This window comes from Bufo gargarizans, chromosome 9 (genome assembly GCF_014858855.1).
Source record: "Bufo gargarizans isolate SCDJY-AF-19 chromosome 9, ASM1485885v1, whole genome shotgun sequence".
NCBI classification, from domain to species: Eukaryota; Metazoa; Chordata; class Amphibia; order Anura; family Bufonidae; genus Bufo; species Bufo gargarizans.
In genome coordinates, this window is record NC_058088.1 from 119270676 (window position 1) to 119293549 (window position 22874).

The window sequence follows — 22874 nt, forward strand, 5'->3', positions numbered from 1 at the left end:
GCTGTGTAGCCGTACCCTAAAAAACAGCCAAAGATTTTTTTTCTGCAAGTGAACAACGCTAAAACCAGTGTTGTCATATGACCAAGACGAGCGGATTACCAATGAGTAATTACCATTTTCAGCTAAATAAAATCGGGGTGGGATTACAGCTTAAATCTGCACCCAAAGGAAAGGACTGCACCCATTTAATATTTTTTTTAAAGTTGAATGGGAAAACCAGACATTAGTGCTGTGAATCATCTATCATCTGTGAAAGTAGACTGCCATGGACAAGCACAGCCAAAGGCCATTAACCTCTTCAGGACACATGACGTACCGGTACTGTATGGAAAGGGTAAACAGTCAGGGAGCTCCCTCCCTCTCCCATCGGGGGGCTGCTGTGCCTTTGCAGCCCCCAGACAGGATGGGGTGACAGAGGGAGGGAGCTCCCCTCCTTCCCCTTCCCAGAATACTCAGTTGTGGCAGATGGGGAAGGTTCCCATGGCAACAGGACACCTTCTCAGGCATCCTGCTGTCCATGGTGCTGAACAGATCTGTGCTAAAGGCATAGATCATTTATTCAAAGTCCCTTTTAGAGACCCTCGGGATGTTAAATACAATTCAAAATAAGGTCTATAGGACCAATAATCCCTTTAGGGGTCCCTAACTAATGTAAACATAAATCTCATCTTTATTGAATCTATAAAAAGGACATAAACACTAAAGAAAACTGTTTAAAATGATCAGGGTACAGTGAGTGTTAGTAGGCAATTCGTATTTTCACTGGTTGCTCTTATAGCCCTCTGTTTGTCCACTGGTGCCTATTGGGAGCACTGCTTAAAGTGCATGGCAGTACATCCTATACATACTGGATCCATTTTGTGTGTTAAATCTGTGGGGTAGTTTACGCCGATCATTCTAATCAACCTTTATATTTAGGTCATAGAGTATTGCTTAGATTGTTATATCAATCATTTGGGGTTGCTATTCATTATAGCACCTTCCTTGTGTGTTACAACTGTAGCACATTGCCTACACGCTACAGTTATTGCGATCTAAATGAGCAACTTCTATGTCATTTATAGTAACAGTCCAGCTGTCTACTCATGCTCCTATTGGACGCCCCACTGATCGGTATCTCACACTAGGTCTACTGCAGACTCCTCTTGCTAGCTACAAATCAAACCCCAATGATACTTGATGTTATCTCATGTGACACGGTCATTTTCACCTTCCATTTTCTGCTTTGACTGCCTATGCCGCTTGCAGTGTTTCCCTAATGACTCACTAGCCCTGTCTAAAAAGCACACTACACTAATACACCCCTCCCGACATGTTTTGCCACCTGCATGGCTTCGTCAGGGAAAGTGGGGTGAAGGAATAGATCTGCTCAGACAAAGTGTAAGTAAAATACAGTACAATACCCTATATAGTGTACTGTACTGTATTATACAGACATCAGACCCACTGGACCTTCAATAACCAAGTGGGTCTGGGTCAAAAAAAATAAAAAAAAAAAAAAAAAAAAAAGATGAAAATTCCCTACACGTTTGATATCACCGCGTCCGTAACGACCTGATCTATAAAACGGTCATGTTACCTTACCTGAATGGTTAACGCCATAAAAATAAAAAACTATGATGAAATTGAAATTTTACCAACCTTACTTCCCCAAAAAGGTAATAAAAAAAGTGATCAAAAAAGTCGTATGTACGTCAAAATAGAGCCAAACAGTCATCTCATCCCACAAAAATCATACCCTACCCAAGATATTTGCCCAAAAACTGAAAAAACTATGGCTCTCAGACTATGGAGACACTGAAACATGATTTTTCTTTTTTCAAAAATGAAATCATTGTGTAAAACTTACATAAATAAAAAAATATAGTATACATATTAGGTATCGTCGCGTCCGTGACAACCTGCTCTATAAAAATATTACATGATCTAACCTGATGAATGTTAAAAATAACAAAAAATAAAAATGGTGCCAAAACAGCTATTTCTTGTTACCTTGCCTCACAAAAAGTGTAATATAGAGCAACCAAAAATCATATGTACCCTAAACTAGTACCAACGATACTACCACCCTATCCCGTAGTTTCTAAAATGTCACTTTTTTGGAGTTTCTACTCTAGGGGTGCATCAGGGTGGCTTCAAATGGGATATGGTGTCAAAAAAAACGGTCCAGCAAAATCTGCCTTCCAAAACCGTATGGCATTCCTTTCCTTCTGCGCTCTGTCGTGTGCCCGTACAGCGGTTTACAACCACATATGGGGTGTTTCTGTAAACTACAGAATCAGAGCCATAAATAGAGTTTTGTTTGGCTGTTAACCCTTGCTTTGTTACTGGAAAAAATGTGCCCAAAAAAAACTAAATTCTGAAATTTTATCACCATTTGCCATAAACTCTTGTGGAACACCTAAAGGGTTAACGTTTGTAAAATCAGTTTTGAATACCTTGAGGGGTGTAGTTTCTAGAATAGGGTCATTTTTGGGTGGTTTCTATTATGTAAGCCTTACAAAGTGACTTCAGACCTGCACTGGTCCCTAAAAAGTGGGTTTTTGAAAATTTCGGAAACATTTTAAGATTTGCTTCTAAACTTCTAAGCCTTGTAACATCCCCCAAAAATAAAATATCATTCCTAAATTGATCCAAACATGAAGTAGACATATGGGGAATATAAAGTAATAACTATTTTTGTAGAAATTTTCCATTTTTTTAAAAAAAATTGTAAATTTTGTATTTTATATACAGGTCCTTCTAAAAAAATTAGCATATTGTGATAAAGTTCATTATTTTCTGTAATGTACTGATAAACATTAGACTTTCATATATTTTAGATTCATTACACACCAACTGAAGTAGTTCAAGCCTTTTATTGTTTTAATATTGATGATTTTGGCATACAGCTCATGAAAACCCAAAATTCCTATCTCAAAAAATTAGCATATCATGAAAAGGTTCTCTAAACGAGCTATTAACCTAATCATCTGAATCAACTAATTTACTCTAAACACCTGCAAAAGATTCCTGAGGCTTTTAAAAACTCCCAGCCTGGTTCATGACTCAAAACCGCAATCATGGGTAAGACTGCCGACCTGACTGCTGTCCAGAAGGCCATCATTGACACCCTCAAGCAAGAGGGTAACACACAGAAAGAAATTTCTGAACGAATAGGCTGTTCCCAGAGTGCTGTATCAAGGCACCTCCGTGGGAAGTCTGTGGGAAGGAAAAAGTGTGGCAGAAAACGCTGCACAACGAGAAGAGGTGACCGGACCCTGAGGAAGATTGTGGAGAAGGACCGATTCCAGACCTTGGGGGACCTGCGGAAGCAGTGGACTGAGTCTGGAGTAGAAACATCCAGAGCCACCGTGTACAGGCGTGTGCAGGGAATGGGCTACAGGTGCCGCATTCCCCAGGTCAAGCCACTTTTGAACCAGAAACAGCGGCAGAAGCGCCTGACCTGGGCTACAGAGAAGCAGCACTGGACTGTTGCATGTCATTCGGAAATCAAGGTGCCAGAGTCTGGAGGAAGACTGGGGAGAGGGAAATGCCAAAATGCCTGAAGTCCAGTGTCAAGTACCCACAGTCAGTGATGGTCTGGGGTGCCATGTCAGCTGCTGGTGTTGGTCCACTGTGTTTTATCAAGGGCAGGGTCAATGCAGCTAGCTATCAGGAGATTTTGGAGCACTTCATGCTTCCATCTGCTGAAAAGCTTTATGGAGATGAAGATTTCATTTTTCAGCACGACCTGGCACCTGCTCACAGTGCCAAAACCACTGGTAAATGGTTTACTGACCATGGTATTACTGGGCTCAATTTGTCTGCCAACTCTCCTGACCTGAACCCCATAGAGAATCTGTGGGATATTGGGAAGAGAAAGTTGAGAGACGCAAGACCCAACACTCTGGATGAGCTTAAGGCCGCTATCGAAGCATCCTGGGCCTCCATAACACCTCAGCAGTGCCACCGGCTGATTGCCTCCATGCCACGCCGCATTGAAGCAGTCATTTCTGCAAAAGGATTCCCGACCAAGTATTGAGGGCATAACTGAACATCATTATTTGAAGGTTGACTTTTTTTGTATTAAAAACACTTTTCTTTTATTAGTCGGATGAAATATGCTAATTTTTTGAGATAGGAAATTTGGGTTTTCATGAGCTGTATGCCAAAATCATCAATATTAAAACAATAAAAGGCTTGAACTACTTCAGTTGGTGTGTAATGAATCTAAAATATATGAAAGTCTAATGTTTATCAGTACATTACAGAAAATAATGAACTTTATCACAATATGCTAATTTTTTTAGAAGGACCTGTAAATAAAAATAACTTTTTTTTACTTCATTTTACCAGTGTCATGAAGTAGAATATGTGACGAAAAAAATCTCTGAATGGCCTGGATAAGTCAAAGCGTTTTAAAGTTATCAGCACTTAAAGTGACACTGGTCAGATTTGCAAAAAATTGTGTGGTCCTTAAAGGGAACCTGTCACCGGTATTTTGTGTATAGAGCTGAGGACATGGGTCGCTAGATGGCCGCTAGCACATCCGGAATACCCAGTCCCCATAGCTCTGTGTGCTTTTATTGTGTAAAAAAACAAATTTGATACATATGCAAATTAACCTGAGATGAGTCCTGTATGCGACTCATCTCAGGGACAGGACTCATCGCAGGTTAATTTGCATATGTATCAAATAGGTTTTTTGACACAATAAAAGCACACAGAGCTATGAGGACTGGGTATTGCGGATGTGCTAGCGGCCATCTAGCAGCCCATGTCCTCAGCTCTATACACAAAATCCTGGTGACAGGTTCCCTTTAAGGTGAAATAAGGCTGTGTCCCTAAGGGGTTAAAGAGGTTTGCCAGGCTTTTAATATGGATGACCTGTCCTCAGGATAGGTCATCAATACCAGATCGGCGGGGTCAGACACCCCTGTCGATCAGCTGTATGAAGAGAACTCACGCGCCGTGTTCACATGCAGTCTCCCGTCTCTCTTCCTGCTCGCCGCTGCTAGGTCTACAGCAAGCAGGAAGAGATGCCTTCTCGTCATACAGCTGATCTTCGAACCCCCCGCCGATCTGATATTGATGACCTATCCTGAGGACAGGTCATCCATATTAAAAACCTGGAAAACCCCTTTATCTCTCCACCTGGATTTGGTGGTTGCTTCACCAGGCGGAATATGGCTTGGAGGCCCCCGTCCTGGAGATAGATCAGCCGGACATTTATGCCAGATCCTGAAAATACACCGTTTGCAAAAAGAGTACAAGGCGCCACAAAATGAAGTACAAGCCACATTAATAGTGACACACAAGCCAAAATCTATGAAAGGCCTATACCCTAAAGAGGTCTCCTATTCATCATAGAGTATTCATATTTAAAGGGATTGTGCAATGGTTTAATATAAATGACCTAACCTCAGCAAGGGTCCACTTACCAGAACGGTGCTCATGTGGGAGCTGTGTCCTCTTTAGTTTAACTGCACGCCGTAGTAGTCGCTGTGCAGTGTGATAACCACTGGTTTTCCCGTTTACTTGAATGCGCGAATGGTTCAGCCATACCCTGCACTGCATGGCACAGCCTAGCTGTGGCCCACAATACTCCAGCAGAACTGGGACCAAGCCCTGATATGCCCGAAGAACAGAGAAGATCCCCCAGACAGTATACTGGTACTCCAGCCTAGGGACTTATACTGCCAACTAGAGCGCCCAGGAGTCCCAACTACCAGAACAAGGTCTCCCTGAGAAAAACGTGGACAGCGATTGTCTGCTGCGTGTCAAGGCATTTACTGCTGCAGTCCAGGAGGAGCGCCTGTTTTTTTTTAACCCATTCTAGGGAGATTGCTAATTCTCAGACAACCCCTTTATTAGTCACGTTCTGACAGGCTGAAATAATAATAATGGTGCTCATTACAACAAGGAATGATTTCTTACCTTTCAATCTTGGCTTGCCTCTGCATTGCCATGGCAGTCAAACTGGGTGGCACTCCAGCATGGGCACTGCGTACTGGTACTTGCTCTCCTTGCACTGCCTCTACCTGTCCAGGAAGGTTGAAGCTGGAAACTTTGTAGTCATGGCACCTTTTCAGGAAGTCTAGGAAATAGGAGCGGGCGGCTTCAAGGTGCTGCAGTCTATGACTGAGGCCCACCTGCTTCAGAGTCAATGCGCCCAGCAGAGCTGGCAGCAGGAGATACCGAATATCTGTAGAGGAAATCTCATCCAGATCTTCATTAGAGCTACGAGAAAACATACAAAGTCATTGCTACAAGATGGGAGATGGGACAGCGACATAAGGAGCCTGTACAAGACCTAGTGATGACGTCTACCTCTCAGCCCACCACACAGATGTGAACAGAGCCTTACTTACCTACTTCCTTCCTGCCCATGCCTGGCACAGACACCCTTGGGTAGGCATCACATTTCATTACACAGAGAATGGCACGAGCCACTTCTGCTTTAACAAATGTTCTGCAGAAGCAGCGCAAGACATGCAGTACTTTTAGTCTGGCTGCCTCTCGCCGTGCGCTACTGCCGGAGCTCCGCCCCCGCCTCCATTATAGTCAATGGGGACAGAGCGGCAGTCCGGGGGCACACGTGAACTACGGATCCGACAGGCTGTTCACCCACCGGAACAGCCTGCCGGAGTCCCCTGCCGCTGGTGTGAAAGTACCCTAACACCATACAGATGGCTCAGCTTTTTTTTCTTTTTTTTTTTTTAAATAAAGGAATGGTGGTCTTCTATCACAGATTTGTATGGTATCAGACTGATACATTTCTTAGGTATTAAGACTCCAATCTGGATAGTCTGCAGCGATACTGGTGAGCCTGGCACATAATGGGCATGTAATAGGCATCCCTTGGCTCAAAAGGGCGCACATGACAATTAGAGGAAGGTGTGGAATAGAACTTGCTAAAGGGACACTTCCATAAAAGTGATCACGTATTCGTGTGTACGTGACTATTCTATGGTTTTTAATGGTTTTACGGATGTACTCCACCTATTCTCCTTCCATCATCTTTACCGAGGCCTATCAAAAAAACAATAGCGCTGTCATATTGTTATCCCGATTCTACCCCTACTGTTAGGGCTCATGCACACAAACTGTTTCCCTGTCCGTTTCTTTTGCAGACCACTTCCGCAAAAAAAAAAAAAAAAAAAACTGAAGTTACCCCGTGTGCATTCTGTTTCCGTATGTCAGTATTTCCATTCCGCAAAAAAATAGAACATGTCCTAGTATTGTCCGCATTACGGACGAGGATAGTACTGTTCTATTAGGGGCCAGCTGTTCCGTTCAGCAAAATACATCCGGTCGCATGCCTGAGCCCTTATCATGAGGATAAGCCTTCACATAACATCTTCCCCTCACAGCAGCAATAAACTGACAATGGATTACCTGCCTATATAGGAGGTCTTATCGCCCATGCTTTCACCAGTGGGGGTGGACTGACCGTAGACGCTATGGGGAGATTTCCCAGCCCTCCGTACTGCCGCTGGCCAAGTACATAATGACCTGATGCTCTCAGAGGTAATCATGTGCCCGGCCGGCGGCTGCAGGTGTCTGGCTGCCCTCTGGACCGTGATACGGTTGAATGCTGCAGCGGGGCGTGGTTGCCGATGGCTCCATATCTTATGTATAGACAACTGGAGGAGGTCAGAACGTGCAGCTATTGATGGCCACCACAGAAGGACAGATGCTGGGGCAGTACTCTGTGCTGCAATGTGGTATTTGGTTCTGCTGGGGCAGTATTGTGTGCTGCACTGTGGTATTACTGACCCCCCCTCTAGTCACCAGGATCAACCCTATACAACTAGGCATAAAGCCTGATAGGGTTGATGAAGCTGAGTAAATCGATACCTTTCTTTTCATGGTCAGTCCCGGCGTTCAGGAGAAATTAACAGAAATTTTTATGCAAATGAACTATTCGGAGCACCAGAAGGCGGGTTTACGCCCTGCTCCCCTCACATTGACGTCTGGTTTCCTAGCACAGCGCGTGCACGCCATGTCTTCTGCTGCTTGCTAAGCACCAAAGATGATCAGTGAGGATCGCACCAGTGACGTCGCTGAACCCCATAGTGGAGGCGCCGCAGTCAGCTTCATCTGCAGTTGTCGTCAATCTAAGGGGAGGGGGCACACAACCGTGCGTCCGCCGTGTCCCTGCTGCAGACAACAAATCTCAGTCCGCAATGCATGGGCACGGACAGAAAACCCACGGCAGCACTCCACTCCGTAGCACTTCCGATCCATGCCTCCGCTCTGCACCGCTCCTTCCAGATTGCAGACCCATTCAAGTGATACGGTGCTCACACAGCCAGTGCCCGTATATTGCGGACCACAATACCGGTATGGCTGGCACGCGTTCGTGTGCATGAGGCCTAAGGATGAAGGTGTCAGTACGGAGCACCAGGGGCATCGCTGAAGCGGCGCTCAAACAACATAAGCCCGCCGCCTGGTGCTCCAAATAAGTTAATTGCTCCTGAACGCCTGTGTTCTGCCGAAAGTCTATAGCGGAAGTCACGTGGCGCACTGCGCAAGCGCACAAGCGTACTTCTGCGAATCATTCCTGCAGCCTCCACTGCAGTAGTTCGCACACCGCGCGTGTGCACACTTAAGGGTATAGAGACTTCTTAAAGGGCCAGTCATCTCCATTAAAATACAGCTCCGCCGCCTCCCCCCCACCAGCACTCATTAATCTACATTAATTTGTACGCTCGCCACGCATCGGGTTCGGCCTCGCTGCGCACGGCATTTAGTAAAACTAACTCTATGCCGCCATTGATAGTAAAGAAGGAAATGGATGGTAAAGAGATGGATAGTCCCTTTCTTTACCATCCATTTCCTTCTTTACTATCAATGGCGGCACAGAGCTAGTTCTACTAAATGGCGAGCGCAGCGAGGCCGAGCCCGATGCGTGGCGAGCGTACAAATTAATGTAGATGCTGTATTTTACTTGAGGTAACTGTCACTTTAAGATGTCTCTATACCCTTAATGGTACGCAAAGTACTTTAATGGAGGCTGCAGGGATAATTCGTGGAAGTGCGCCTGTGCACTTCCGCACCACGTGACTTCCACTATAGACTTTTGGCAATCTATAGAGATCTGGCAGAACGCCGGCGCTGACAAATGAAAAGAAAGGTATGGATTTACTCAGCTTCATCAACCCTACCCGCTATATGGCTGGTTGTACAGGGTTGATCTGGTGACAGATGGACCAGGCCTGTAGCCCTGGGTGGTTGCCCGTCTATCACTCTCCACACCTGCTGTCGTTAGGGTTATTTGCTGGGGCAACCTGAGGGGAAGTCTAATCCCCAGCCACTTCCACATGGTCACCACTGACATTTGCAGTCATAAGCGGCATCTGTAATCCGTCCAAAATTCCTGCAGGGGCGAATACACTCAGGTGCCATCCCACACACCATGGCATGGACAGCAGACAGGCCGACCCACAGCCACCTCCACCTGGGCGGTACCTGAAGAGCTGCAGCTGGCTGACCATCAGGGTGGCTTGCTCCAGCATCCCCAGCCCTCGCTTCACCTTGTCCTGCACTTCCCGCGCCCCGGCCGGCTGGCTGCTGCTGCCTTCCACCTCCTCCAGGATCTGCCATCCTTTATCTAATAACTCCGATAATTTCGGCTGCTCGGGTTCAGATTCGGCCGCCATGTTTGTTGAGCATGTCTGAACTCTGGGGCTTCCGTAGTCAGGAAGTGACGTTGAGTGTGGCCACAGTACCCAGCGGTAAACGCGCGCCATCTTAGGTGTGGTGGAAGACGCGTGCTAGCTCGCCTGTAGAGGGCGCTAACAGAGCAGGTTCTTCAGGTTTACCGCTCTGTGTGAGGGCTGCTGGCCGCCTGGCTCTCTGCTGTACCCCGCATGCGCATTATGCTGGTGTCTGCACTGGGGTGTTCCTGTTGTTTCTGCCTCTGTGACAAAAAATGTAAAAAAAACAACTGCCATGTCTGTTTGAAGACAGACAGTATCCTCATAAATCATGGCAGGCAGTGCCCCCATAACCAGTGACAGGGTGTCCTTAACCAGTGCAGTGCTGACAACCAGAATTTTTCTTTTTTTTTTTTGGACAATATATCCCAAAATCATGGACAGACAATATTTTTTTACAGACAAATTAGAAAACCATAATGGATGATAAATAATTATTTGCAGACCCCATAACAAGTGGCTGCTAGGAATGTCCCCATAACCAGTGGCTGCTAGGAATGTCCCCATAACCAGTGGCTGCTAGGAATGTCCCCATAACCAGTGGCTGCTAGGAATGTCCCATAACCTGTGGCAGCCAGAATGTCCCCATGACCAGTGGCAGCAAGAATGTCCCCATGACCAGTGGCTGCTAGGAATGTCCCCATAACCAGTGGCAGACAGAATTTCCCCATAACCAGTGGCTGCTAGGAATGTCCCCATAACCAGTGGCAGACAGAATTTCCCCATAACCAGTGGCTGCTAGGAATGTCCCCATAACCAGTGGCTGCTAGGAATGTCCCCATAACCAGTGGCAGACAGAATTTCTCCATAACCAGTGGCTGCTAGGAATGTCCCCATAACCAGTGGCTGCTAGGAATGTCCCATAACCTGTGGCAGCCAAAATGTCCCCATAACCAGTGTTAGACAGAATGTCCCCATAACCAGTGGCAGCCAGAATGTCCCCATGACCAGTGGCAGCCAGAATGTCCCCATGACCAGTGGCAGACAGAATTTCCCCATAACCAGTGGCTGCTAGGAATGTCCCCATAACCAGTGGCTGCTAGGAATGTCCCCATAACCAGTGGCAGACAGAATTTCCCCATAACCAGTGGCTGCTAGGAATGTCCCCATAACCAGTGGCTGCTAGGAATGTCCCCATAACCAGTGGCAGACAGAATTTCTCCATAACCAGTGGCTGCTAGGAATGTCCCCATAACCGGTGGCTGCTAGGAATGTCCCAAAACCTGTGGCAGCCAGAATGTCCCCATAACCAGTGGCTGCTAGGAATGTCCCCATAACCAGTGGCTGCTAGGAATGTCCCCATAACCAGTGGCTGCTAGGAATGTCCCCATAACCGGTGGCTGCTAGGAATGTCCCAAAACCTGTGGCAGCCAGAATGTCCCCATAACCAGTGGCTGCTAGGAATGTCCCCATAACCAGTGGCTGCTAGGAATATCCCCTAACCGGTGGCTGCTAGGAATGTCCCATAACCTGTGGCAGACAGAATGTCCCCATAACCTGTGGCAGCCAGAATGTTCTCATAACCAGTGGCTGCCAAAATGTCCCCATAACCTATGGCTGCCAGAATGTCCCCAGGGGTCAAGTCCTGGGAAAAAAAGTGTGGGAACTCACCCAAGATCCACTGCAACCCCCCCCCCCCCCCCCCCCCTCCAAAAAATAAAAAAGCACAGAAAATCTAGCATGCTGTAATTTGTGTCGCTGCGGACTAAAAAATAAATTAAAAAAATAGCACTTTTAGAAAAGTTTGTCCTGGGATTCGATCTCATGACCTCTACACAGCAGAAGCAAGGCATATGCCCTCACAGCTATGAAAGCTGTCTAGCTTGCTACTTAAAAAAAATATATATAAGACTTCTACTGTAGGTAACTTTGCCCACTGTGTATAGATGTAGCAGAGCTGGGTGTGTTGGGGCAGCTGTCATGTGTATGGTTGTACACTAGGTATCAGTACACAAGGTATCAGTAGAAGTATCAGAAAAAGAAAAAAAAACACTTTTAGTTTGTCCTGGGATTCGAACTCATGACCTCTACACATTACAGGCAAGGCATTTACCCTCACAGCCATAAAAGCTGTTGAGGTAGTTGCTTAAAAAAAAAAAACTAAGACTTCTACTTATACCTAGTGTACTGATACCTAGTGTACAACCATACACATGACAGCTGCCCCAACACACCCAGCCCTGCTACATCCATACACAGTGGGCAGCTGTCATGTGTATGGTTGTACACTTGGTATCAGTAAACTAGGTATCAGTAGAAGTCTTATAAAAAAAAAAAAAACACTTTTAGAAAAGTTTGTCCTGGGATTCGAACTCATGACCTCTACACATCAGAGGCAAGGCATTTACCCTCACAGCCATAAAAGCTGTCAAGGTAGCTGTTTAAAAAAAAAAAAATAAGACTTCTACTTATACCTAGTGTACTGATACCTAGTGTACAACCATACACATGACAGCTGCCCCAACACACCCAGCTCTGCTACATCCATACACAGTGGGCAGCTGTCATGTGTATGGTTGTACACTAGATATCAGTACACTAGGTATAATTAGAAGTCTTATATTTTTTTTTTTAAGCATTTACCTAGATGGCTTTCATGGCTGTGAGGGTAAATGCCTTCCTCTGATGTGTAGAGGTCGTGAGTTCGAATCCCAGGACAAACTTTTCTAAAAGACATTCTAAATGATCTCGTAGTGAAGGAGATGATGTCATTAGGGGGCGGGGCGCCATGAGAGGAGTCGCAGGCAGTGGCACCGCACAGACAGCTTCCTCTCAACTGAAGCCTCCCCTAGCCTGCCCTGCACAGTGCGCTCCGTCTCCCCCTGTGAATCTGATTCAGCCGTGTTCTCCTGGCTTGAGGCTGAAAGGGAACGGCGTTCCTGCCATGAAAAAAGTGCAGGAACGCCGTTCCCATGCGTTCCCCCTCCACTCGACCCCTGAATGTCCCCATAACCAGTGGCTGACAGAATGTCCCCATAACCAGATTTCTAAGATTTTTATACTCTATCCTCTGGATAGGTCATCAGTATCTGATAGTGGGGGTCTGACACCCCGGACCCCCACCGATCAACCTTCCCCAGGCCAGTGACCGCACATCCATCGATCATATGGCCTAGGAGCAGCTCAGCCCCATAGAAGTGAATGGGGCTGAGCTGAGATACCAAGCACAGTCGCTATATAATGTACGGCACTGCGCTTGGCTGAATGTGGTTGCAGTGCAACTCGCAAGCTGCTGTGCTCGCGACCCTGGAATTGCAAAAAATTCAAGCAACCCCTTCATTTCTATGACTGCACTGTTACACAGCGACTCAAGTTCTTATGACTGGTGTTCTTATGACTGGCTTTATCATAAGTTAGGTGCGTCCTCTGGCAGTCTGTACTCCTAGACGGAACTCAACTCCAGCTGGTAGTAAACTGGCAAAAATGATAGTGAATGTGCTGAGGCTAATGGCAATATGGAAAGTGGTGGGTTTACATGGGCTGATTGTCGGGCAGATTATTAGGGAAGTACATTCCTACAAACGCTCGCTCCCAATAATCTGCCCGCCGAGAAGGTTCCGCTGATCACCTGATTAACGAGGTGATCATCGGGTGAAACAATCGTTAGTTCAGGCACCTAAATTATCTTTTCTAGGCAGCAGATCGAGGGGTCTAAACAGCGATCTACTGCCCAGAAATAAAGCAGCTATTTGAGGACGAGCGATTGCAGTAGTCATACTTCATACTATGGAGGTGATCACTGCGTGTAACCCTCACTGGATGGGCAGCCAGATGTCATCCATATAAGCTTCCTTCTCTATAATCAGCTGCTGCTCAGAGTGTGTAAACCTGCCTTTAGGGCGCCTTCACATGCGGCAGATCTTGTGGCAGAAAATTCTGCAACTAAAAATCAGTTCCATTCATTTGAATGGGGCAGCAAGAATATGGATTTCTGCACGCTCCATTAAAGTGAGTGGAACTGATTTTCAGTCGCAGAATTTTCTGCCACAAAATATGCCACGTGTGAAGGCGCCCTACTCTGCAATTGCAATTTGCTAACTGACATACCTTAGGATCCAGATTTGGAGTGTAATACTTCAGGCAAGGTCTCACAACCAATAAAAGCATTCCCCTCCGTGGCAGGCATACACTTCTGCTACATTATTTGTATAGGTTTCTAATCCTCTCTTCCACCCTTGGGATGTGAAGGTATACAATGGTGGGCCAAACTGTGTTGAATGTGCTGAGGCATCAGAGTCTTCTCCTGTCTCCTGTCTTCTGTTGTAGAGTCCATAAAGTCTTTTTTAAAACTGGTTACCTCTACAGCTCTTTCTCTAAAAAAACAAAAACAAAGGTAGGTCCAACTTCTTTATTGGGATCTCTTATGTGGACGAGTTCAAGTAAAGAACTCCTTTCTCAAGTCTTAGGGCGGGCAGGCAGACACGAGCTGAATGTGATAAACTCACATCCTCTAGCAGGGAGAGGTCCCGTTCTGGCCTCCACTCCTCTGACAGGAACGCACAGAATTAGCCCTCTTGCGCATGAACGTTGTGTGCCTGTGGCCTTATTGCCGCCAGCATATGGCGGATCCACAATACACGGAGATGCAGAACGGAAGCACGGATTGGAACCCCACGGAAGCACTACGGAGTGCTTCCATGGTGTTTCTGTCCGTGCCTCTGTACCACAAAAAAATAGAACTTGTTCTTTTTTTTGTGCTGCGGACGGATCACGGACCCATTCAAATTGAGTGGGTCTCGATCCATCCTGGCCACCACACAGACGTTGCCTGTACATTGGGGACAGCAAATTGCGGTCCCCAATGCACGGAACGGATGCACAACATTTGTGTGCAAGAGGCCTTATACCGATTTATAATTCTGTGTAACCCTTAGGGCACATGCACACAAACGTATTTTTTGTCCACATGCAATCCGCAATTTTTGCAGGTCAGATGCGGACCCATTCGCTTTAATGAGACCGGAAAAGATGCGGACCGCACTCCGTGTGCTTTTTTCATCCGTATGTCCATTCCGTGCCATCCGCAAAAATATAGAACATGTCCTATTCTTGTCTGCATTATGGACAAGGATAGGACTGTTCTATTATAGAATGGACGTTCAATTGCGTAACGCACATGGCTGGGATCCTCAATTTGTGGATCGCAAAATAGGCAACAGTGGTGTGCATGAGCCTTTAGGGTACTCAAATCTACGGAATTACACTGTCATAACGCTGTAAGTGTAAATCTTTATAATGCTGAGCGATCCTGTCAGAGGAGCGGAGGCCAGAAAAGGACCTCTTACTGACACATGCTGCGAGTTTATCGCATTCTACTCGCTCATATGTGTCTGCCCTAATAGAGATGACCACAAATCCTTGTTCTCTCTGCTATATCAGCTTGAGGAATGCTCTAATGACAGGCCTCTGGACCTCTGCCGTGCCGTACATGTATGGGGAAGTCCAGTTGTTAACAATAGCGCTTGCTTACAAGTGCAGCATGCACCATAACCACAGGTTTCTGCTGTTTCATACGGCAGAAACCCAAGGCTATTGCCTGTGATTTAACCCCTCAGATGCAGTGGTCAAGTGTGACTATGGCATCTGAGAGCAGAAAACTCAGGAGCGCTACGGTAATTAGGGGAGCTGTTGGTTGTATCTGAAAGCCCTGGTTTCTGAAGAAAGCAGAGCTTAGGCTGGGTTCAGACCTGAGCGTTTTTGTTGCGTGTTTTTGTCCATAGTCAACGCACGTAAAACACGCGTTTGTGTGATTGACAGCAGTGTTGTCCAATGAAAATACAGCCCTGTCTATATGAAAGGTGTCTAATGAGAGAGAAATGGAGGTGAGAAATTTCATGTGTGTTGGGAGAGTGGATTGTTTGCAGTCATGGAATTCTCCAGAAGGCGACAAATTGCGGCAATTGTGGCAGCAATCCTTCTCCGACGTTTGCGGCGAAGGAGAGAGAGAGCAGGCGACGCTTCTGGGTCCATCCTGTCATTGCCAATCGACAGGAAAGGGGACAGTTCTGGGCACTGTACGAGACCCTCCGGGCCCATGAAGACAAATGTTTTTCCTACACGCAGATGTCCATCACCAGGTTTGTACAAATACAGTAGTTCTAGGAGTGGGGTTCCAATTGTGAAGGTACCAGTTGTAGTTTTTTGGTATTGTTAACCCTCACCATTTTTGTTTTCAACAGCTTTGATGAGCTCCTGGGGTTGTTGGGCACCCGTTTACAACGTCAGGACACCTTCATGCGGGACAGTATACCACCAGCGGAAAGACTGATTATTACTTTGCGGTAAGTAGACTGTAATTGTGGCCTTATAAAGCATTTGCATTGTGTGATGACTGGATATTAGTGTGGCCTTTGTTATTTTCTACTGGTGGTTGTGACGTTTCAAGTGTTTTTGAGGGGGGGTATTGGATGTGTATGTATGTGTATGATATCTATATGCCTTTTTAAATTTGGCATATAGATACCATACATACATAGTTTACCCACAATTTTCCCTACGGAAACACTCTCTTCGAAATAAGAGTCCCAAAAAGTTTGCAAATGTTTTTATTTTTGGGAAAAGTAATAACATCTTAGAGTTCCTCAAAAAATGCGCAAACTGTGTTTAACACAATCAACATAAGTATCGTACTTTTTAACTTAAAATTATTAGGTAATTTTCAGATATTAACAATGAAGGTCGAACACCCCTGATGCACCAAATTATGTATGGTATTTCTCAAAGATTTTGGTATTGTGGGAATGCAAAATGTGGCTCGGTATCCCGCATGGCCTCTCTCATTCTGCCTGATTGCTGGCCAGGTTGCATTTGAGTGGTGGTGAAGGTGTTGTTGCCCATGCTGGTGGAGGGATAGCTGTATGATGATTGTGGTTGTGTGTGCCATGTGTCGTGAGGGTGTGGTATGTTAGTTTGTGGGTATGTTTGTGATGTGTATGTGTGAGTGGTTGGTGGATGTTGTGGTGGATGTTGTGGTGGATATTGTGGTGGATTGTTGGGCCGTGTGATGTCATAATGTGTAATGAAGCTGTCTAGGGTCCTTGTTATGGCCTCCCTCACTTCAGTTATGCGACTTCTGTGAACTTGCTGCATTTTTTCCTCCAAACTTAGTAAGAAATGGGCATCACTAGTGAGTTTGGGTGCTGGATAGGCAAGTGCATCCAGGCATGCAATTAGCCGGTCCTCCTGGCGATCTGTTCTTTTCCTTTTTGGACGGTGAGTCCAAATGTTTTCGGGTTCCACGACAGGTGGGGCAGGCTGTGTGGGTGTCTGGAATGGAGGGGTGGGATCGGGTGGAGGAGGACTTAGTGGCCCCGTAGACGCACAGGCCTCACTGTCCCTGGTGACCTCCTCCTCTTCCTCCTCCTGCTGTTGTCTTTTCGACCAGCTACTATCGATGCTGTGAACATGAAAATATACATAAGTATGTGCAAGATATGAAAGTGAATGCATGTCATACCACACCCTCTCCTGCATGTGTATGCCCTGGACTCACCTACGCATTTCAGTGCATGGTATTAGAAAGGCCATTTCCTCTGTATGGACAAAGCTGGACCGTGCACTTGGCGAAGCTCCGCTCCTCTGTTCCTTCACTTTGCGCCGATGACGAATGAAGGCATCTTTGAGGCTCTTCCATTTGCTTTTTAGTAAGTTTACTATTACTATAATAACATCCATTAATTTTTATCTTTATTTTCTCACATTTTTTTCAGCTATTTAGCTACAGGCCAATCTTTGATCAGTCTTCACTCCACCTTCCAGATCGGGAAATCCACAGCCAGTGTGATCGTGAAGGAAACCGTCAGCGCCATTTGTCAGGTCCTTCATGCTGTTGTGATGGGCCAACCAAACAAGGAGGAGTGGCTGAAAATTGCGGATACTTTTCAAAAAACCTGCAATTTCCCGAACTGTGTAGGAGCAATTGACGGAAAACACATCCGCGTTCTGAAGCCAATGAGGAGTGGCAGTCAGTTCTATAATTATAAAAAATACTTTTCTGTTGTTCTTTTTGCGGTATGTGATGCTAACTATTGTTTCCGTAATATCGATGTGGGTTCCTATGGCAGCAGCTCTGACTCTGCTGTTTTTGGGCATTCTGACTTTGGTCAAATGCTCAGTACTAATGCCCTTGACCTTCCCGGGAACACCACACTGCCTGGCACCACTTATCCATCTATGCCATTTGTTTTTGTTGGTGACGAGGCATTTGCTCTAGGTGAGCATCTTATGAGGCCATACTCCAGCCGTAGTCTCTCCATTGCGCGACGTGTTTTTAATTATCGCCTTACAAGAGCATGCAGGGTGGTGGCGCATTCGGCATAATAGCCAACAAATGGCGAGTTCTGCACGCACCCATAAATCTCAAATTGGAGACCGCCATCTCGGCTGTGAAGGCAGCATGTGCTCTTCACAATTTTGTCCGAGAAAGAGATGGCTTAAATTTTGAGGATTCGTTGAGCCATTCCATGAAGAGTCAGATTCGCAGCGGTGTTCGTGGGACCACACATGGTGCCGCCATTCGGGACCGCTTCACTGCTTATTTTATGTCACCACAGGGGGAGTTACCTTGGCAAATGCAAGCCATATAAATTTATATTATTTAGTCTTTTGCAGCTGCAAAGATTGTTTCTTTAACTTGTAATATTCCATTTTCTTTGTTTATTGTAATGGCTGAATTAAAAGATTTGAAGAGTGAATTTGTGCAATGCTGTTTTTTCACCTATATTGTGCCCCTTGTAGAAGCCCCAATAGTGCCCACCAATACTCGTCCATTAACAAGGGAAAACAATGTGGGCGGAATTAGGGGTCCCATTTATGTGCCCAATACTCGTCCATTAACAAGGGAAAACAATGTGGGCGGAATTAGGGGTCCCATTTATGTGCCCAATACTGGTACTATATAGACATACAATCACCTATAATGTGCCAGTGCTGCAATAGCCCACAAGCACAATAATGTTTCAACGTAGACAATATCCATATCAACTTTATAACCCAAATCCGCACCACAAATGTAGGCCAACATTTGAATTTAAAATACATTGCCAGATTGGAACAAGTGCAAATTGAGCATACTGGCCCACTACATTGTGCCAGAATGTAGGTGACGGGGAACCATTGACGGGCCATATACTAGAACAGGGATGGTGAAGCTGCGGCCCTCCAGCTGTAGCAAAACTCCAACTCCATGCATGCTTGAACAGGCTACAGCAAGTAAAATACAGCACAGCATATTGGGAGTTGTAGTTGGACAACAGCTGGAGGGCCGCAGGTAGAGCTGGGCTGGACTATTACATATAGTTTTTACACCAGTGCACACAAGGAGTTTGTTTTTTTTACACTCAGAACACACATGTCAATACCTTTGGCTTCTTGCACTGTTTTGGATAATCTCTTCCACTGCCAGATGCTTTGTCCAATGTCCTCCCATGCCTGCTGCCTGCTTCTCCTGTTTTTGTATTTGGCATCTTGGATGTCATACAGGCAATCCTATGGCCGCAAACGCGCGACAAAACGCCCCAAAGAAGCTCAAGAACTTTTTTGAGCGTAGGGCGTTTTTCAGCGCGTTGAAACGCGCTGTAAAACGCTCAAGTGTGAACCAGGGCCATAAGGAAGCATTGGTTTTCATGTGTTGAGCGTTTTACAGCGCGTTTGAACGCGCTGTAAAACGCTCAAGTGTGAACCCAGCCTTACAGAGCTGTAGTTCTTATGGAGCCTTACAGGTGGCAGGGTTTCATAAGAAAGAAGCAGTCTTGCAATGAATTGCAGTAGCAATTCAATGCAATATATTGTAAAAGCAATTTTTTTTTAAATAAATCTTTATTACAGTTTTCCAAATTTTACATAGATATTCAACAGTCATCTTATTCGTACATTACATGTATTCCCCATTCCCCCACCCCCAACCCATTAGTTGCTGGAAAAAAAATAAAAAAAATAAAAAGGATTTATAAATAAAAAAATAAAAATAAAATCCCCCTCTCTCTCTCCCATCCCCCCAAGGGCCCAACCTCCCCCCCACCAGGCTCAATTTCTATTTAACCATTTCTGCCATAACCTGGCAAATCTGAGTTAAGAAAAACAAATTGTAAAAGCAATCTAATGAGTGTTTATTAGTCTTTTAGGCTGACTTTAAACCAATAAAGAATAAATAAATAAATAAAAAGTTGTTAAAGATATTTAAAAAAAAATTAAATCACCCTCTCCCCATAATTAAAATAAACATAAAAAATAAATATCATTGGTATCACTGCATACAAAAATGCCTGTACTATTTTAATATAAAAATATTTAGCCCTCACAGTAAGCGGCCTAACCATTTTTTTCGTTGCTTCATGTCCCCGGAAAAAATGGAATAAAAAGCTCTCAAACAGTCAAAAGCACTTTAAAATGGTATCATCTAAAACTACAGATCATCCTTGAAAAAATAAGCCCTTTAGGCCCCTTGCAGACGAGCGTTTGTCACACTGCAAGTCCGCAGCGCAGCTCCCAGTCTGACCTCCCAGCACTGAGCAGGTCACATAGCATTATATTGATTAATGATGCTATGTAACCCTTAGGCCTCTTTCACACGGGCGTTATGTTTTTGGCCCGGATAAGATGCAGGTGCGTCGCAGAAAAATGCACAATTTTTCCGTGCGAGTGCAAAACATTGTATTGTGTTTTGCACACACGTGAGAAAAATCTGCATGTCTGGTACCCAAACCCGAACTTCTTCACAGAAGTTCAGGTGTGGGTTAGGTGTTGTGTAGATTGTATTATTTTCCCTCATAACATGGTTATAAGGGAAAATAATAGCATTCTTAATACAGAATGCTAAGTAAATGAGGGATAGAGGGGTTAAAAAAATAAAATAAAAATTTAACTCACCTTAATCCACTTGTTCGCGCAGCCCGGCTTGTCTTCTTTCTTCTTCTTTGAGGAATAGGACCTTTGATGACGTCACTGCGCTCATCACATGGTCCATCACATGATCGTTTACCATGGTGATGGATCATGTGACAGACCATGTGATGAGCGCAGTGACGTCACCACAGGTCCTTTTCCTAATGCACAGCAAAGATGAAGACAGAAGAGAAGCCGGGCTGCACGAACAAGTGGATTAAGGTTAAAGTTAAATTATTATTATTATTTATTTTTAACCCCTCCAGCCCTATTATACTATGCATTCTGTATTAAGAATGCTATTATTTTCCCTTATAACCATGTTCTAAGGGAAAATAATAATGATTGTATCCCCATCCCGATCGTCTCCTAGCAACCGTGCGTGAAAACCGCACCGCATCCACATTTGCTTGCGGATGCTTGCGATTTTCGCGCAGCCCCATTCACTTCTATAGGGCCTGCGTTGCGTGGAAAACGCACAAAGAGGAGCATGCTGCGAATTTCACGCAACGCTCAAGTGATGCTTGAAAATCACCGCTCATCTGCACAGCCCCATAGAAATGAATGGGTCCAGATTCAGTGAGGGTGCAATGCGTTCACCTCACGCATCGCACCCGCGCGGAAATCTCGCCCGTCTGAAAGAGGCCTTACAGTTCTGGAATATATTGGATAACACTGGCAGCATTATGTCAATGTTATCCAATACATTCCAGAACTGTAAGGGTTACATAGTATCATTAATCAATATAATGCTATGTAACCCCTGGCAGCGCTGGGAGTTCAGGCAAGGAGCTGCGCTGTGGACTCGAAGCGTGACAAACACTCGTCTACAAGGGGCCTTACACAGCTCTATAGACTTAACTATAAACAAACATGGGGGTCAGAATATGGCTATGAAAAGTATTTTTTTTCAGTATTAAAACACAAGAAAAACTATATACTGTATGTGGTTTCATTGTAATCGTACTGACGCAGAGAATGAAGGCAACAGGTCAGTTTTACGGCATAAAAACAAAACCCATAAAACTGTGGAGGAGTTTTTATCCAATTCCATCCCATTTGGAAATTTTTCTAGCTTACGACTTCATTGTATGTAATATTAAATGGTGCCGTTAGAAAGTACAACTTCAACTGCAACAAACCTGCATACGGCTATGTGAACAGAAAAAAAAAAAAAGTTATGGCTCTGGGAACGCAGGGAGTAAAAAATTAAAATGGAAAATCACAAGGTCCTGAGAGTGTTATGAATCTTCCCACCTACCTTTAACTTAAAAAACAACACACTGCCGACGATTCATAAACACCAGTGTTTTACGACATTCATTTCCCTCCTGCGCTGTGGAAGGATGCGTCAATTTTGACGTAAATTTGTTTTCCCTTAGTCCTAACAGCAGCACAAGTGGGGATTAACAAGTAATTCACACAACCAAAAGGGTGGGGAATTTGTGTGCTGCTGTTAGAACTAAGGGAAAACAAATTTACGCCAAAATTGACGCTTCCCTTTCGTCCTAACCAGCAGCACAAGTGGGGAAGTAGCAAGGACTATATACAAATCTGGGAGGGCAAAATATTATGTGAACATATACACCAACAAATAATTTCTCTCAGTCTAAAGGAGTGCAGCACTTAGAACGGAGTGTCCAAAGGCAGCTCTTTCAGCTCGCCTTGAATCTATCCGGTAGTGAGAGATAAAGGTGTTCTGGGAACTCCAAGAGGCGGCAGCGCAAATCTGGTCTAAAGGAATTAACTTCCTTTCAGCATACGATGTGGATACTGCCCTGGTCGAATGGGCAGATACAAATGACGGCGGTGACAGATTTTGTGATAAAAAGGTCAAATGGATAGTGTCCTTGATCCACCTACTCAAGGTAGGCTTGGAGGCTTTAAGCCCTCTGTTTTTCCCTGAGTAGGCTAGAAGGAGATTCTCAGATCTTCTGAAGTCCAGTGTTCTATGTAGATATATTTTTAGAACTCTTGGAATGTCCAGGGTAAGTAGCCTTTCCTCCTCTGGAGATGTTGGAGCAGGGGAAAACTTTGGTAATGTTATTGTCTGGTTAAGATTTGCGAATGAAGGCACCTTCGACAGAAAGGTTGTCAGGAACCTCAACAGGACCCTGTCCTGGAGGAAAGTTAGGTATGGCTCTGCCGCTCCTAGAGCTTGACGTTCCCCAATTCTTTTAGCCGAGGTAATGGCTAATAGAAAGGTGACTTTGAGAGATAGGAATCTCAAGTCTACCTTGTCTAATGGCTCAAAGGGGGAACACACAACCCCTTTAGCACTATTGCTAG

The 22874-nt window shown here is 45.1% G+C and overlaps 1 protein-coding gene and 1 long non-coding RNA gene across 2 annotated transcripts in view; one reads left to right on the forward strand and one right to left on the reverse strand.

The window, feature by feature from the left end:
* Window positions 1-9676, reverse strand: part of IGBP1 (immunoglobulin binding protein 1) — a 24480-nt gene extending 14804 nt beyond the window's left edge. Inside the window, exons 1-2 of the mRNA XM_044306384.1 lie at window positions 9457-9676; window positions 5920-6222 (exon numbers count right to left, since the gene is read on the reverse strand). Coding sequence (XP_044162319.1) covers window positions 5920-6222; window positions 9457-9647 — 494 coding nt within the window. The 5' untranslated portion in view covers window positions 9648-9676. The remainder of the gene's footprint in view (window positions 1-5919; window positions 6223-9456) is intronic.
* On the forward strand, window positions 9061-18397 carry LOC122946634. The gene is made up of 3 exons (XR_006391247.1): window positions 9061-9121; window positions 15884-15985; window positions 17414-18397. It is a non-coding gene; the product is annotated as an uncharacterized LOC122946634 (long non-coding RNA).
* The last annotated feature ends 4477 nt before the right edge of the window (window positions 18398-22874 follow it).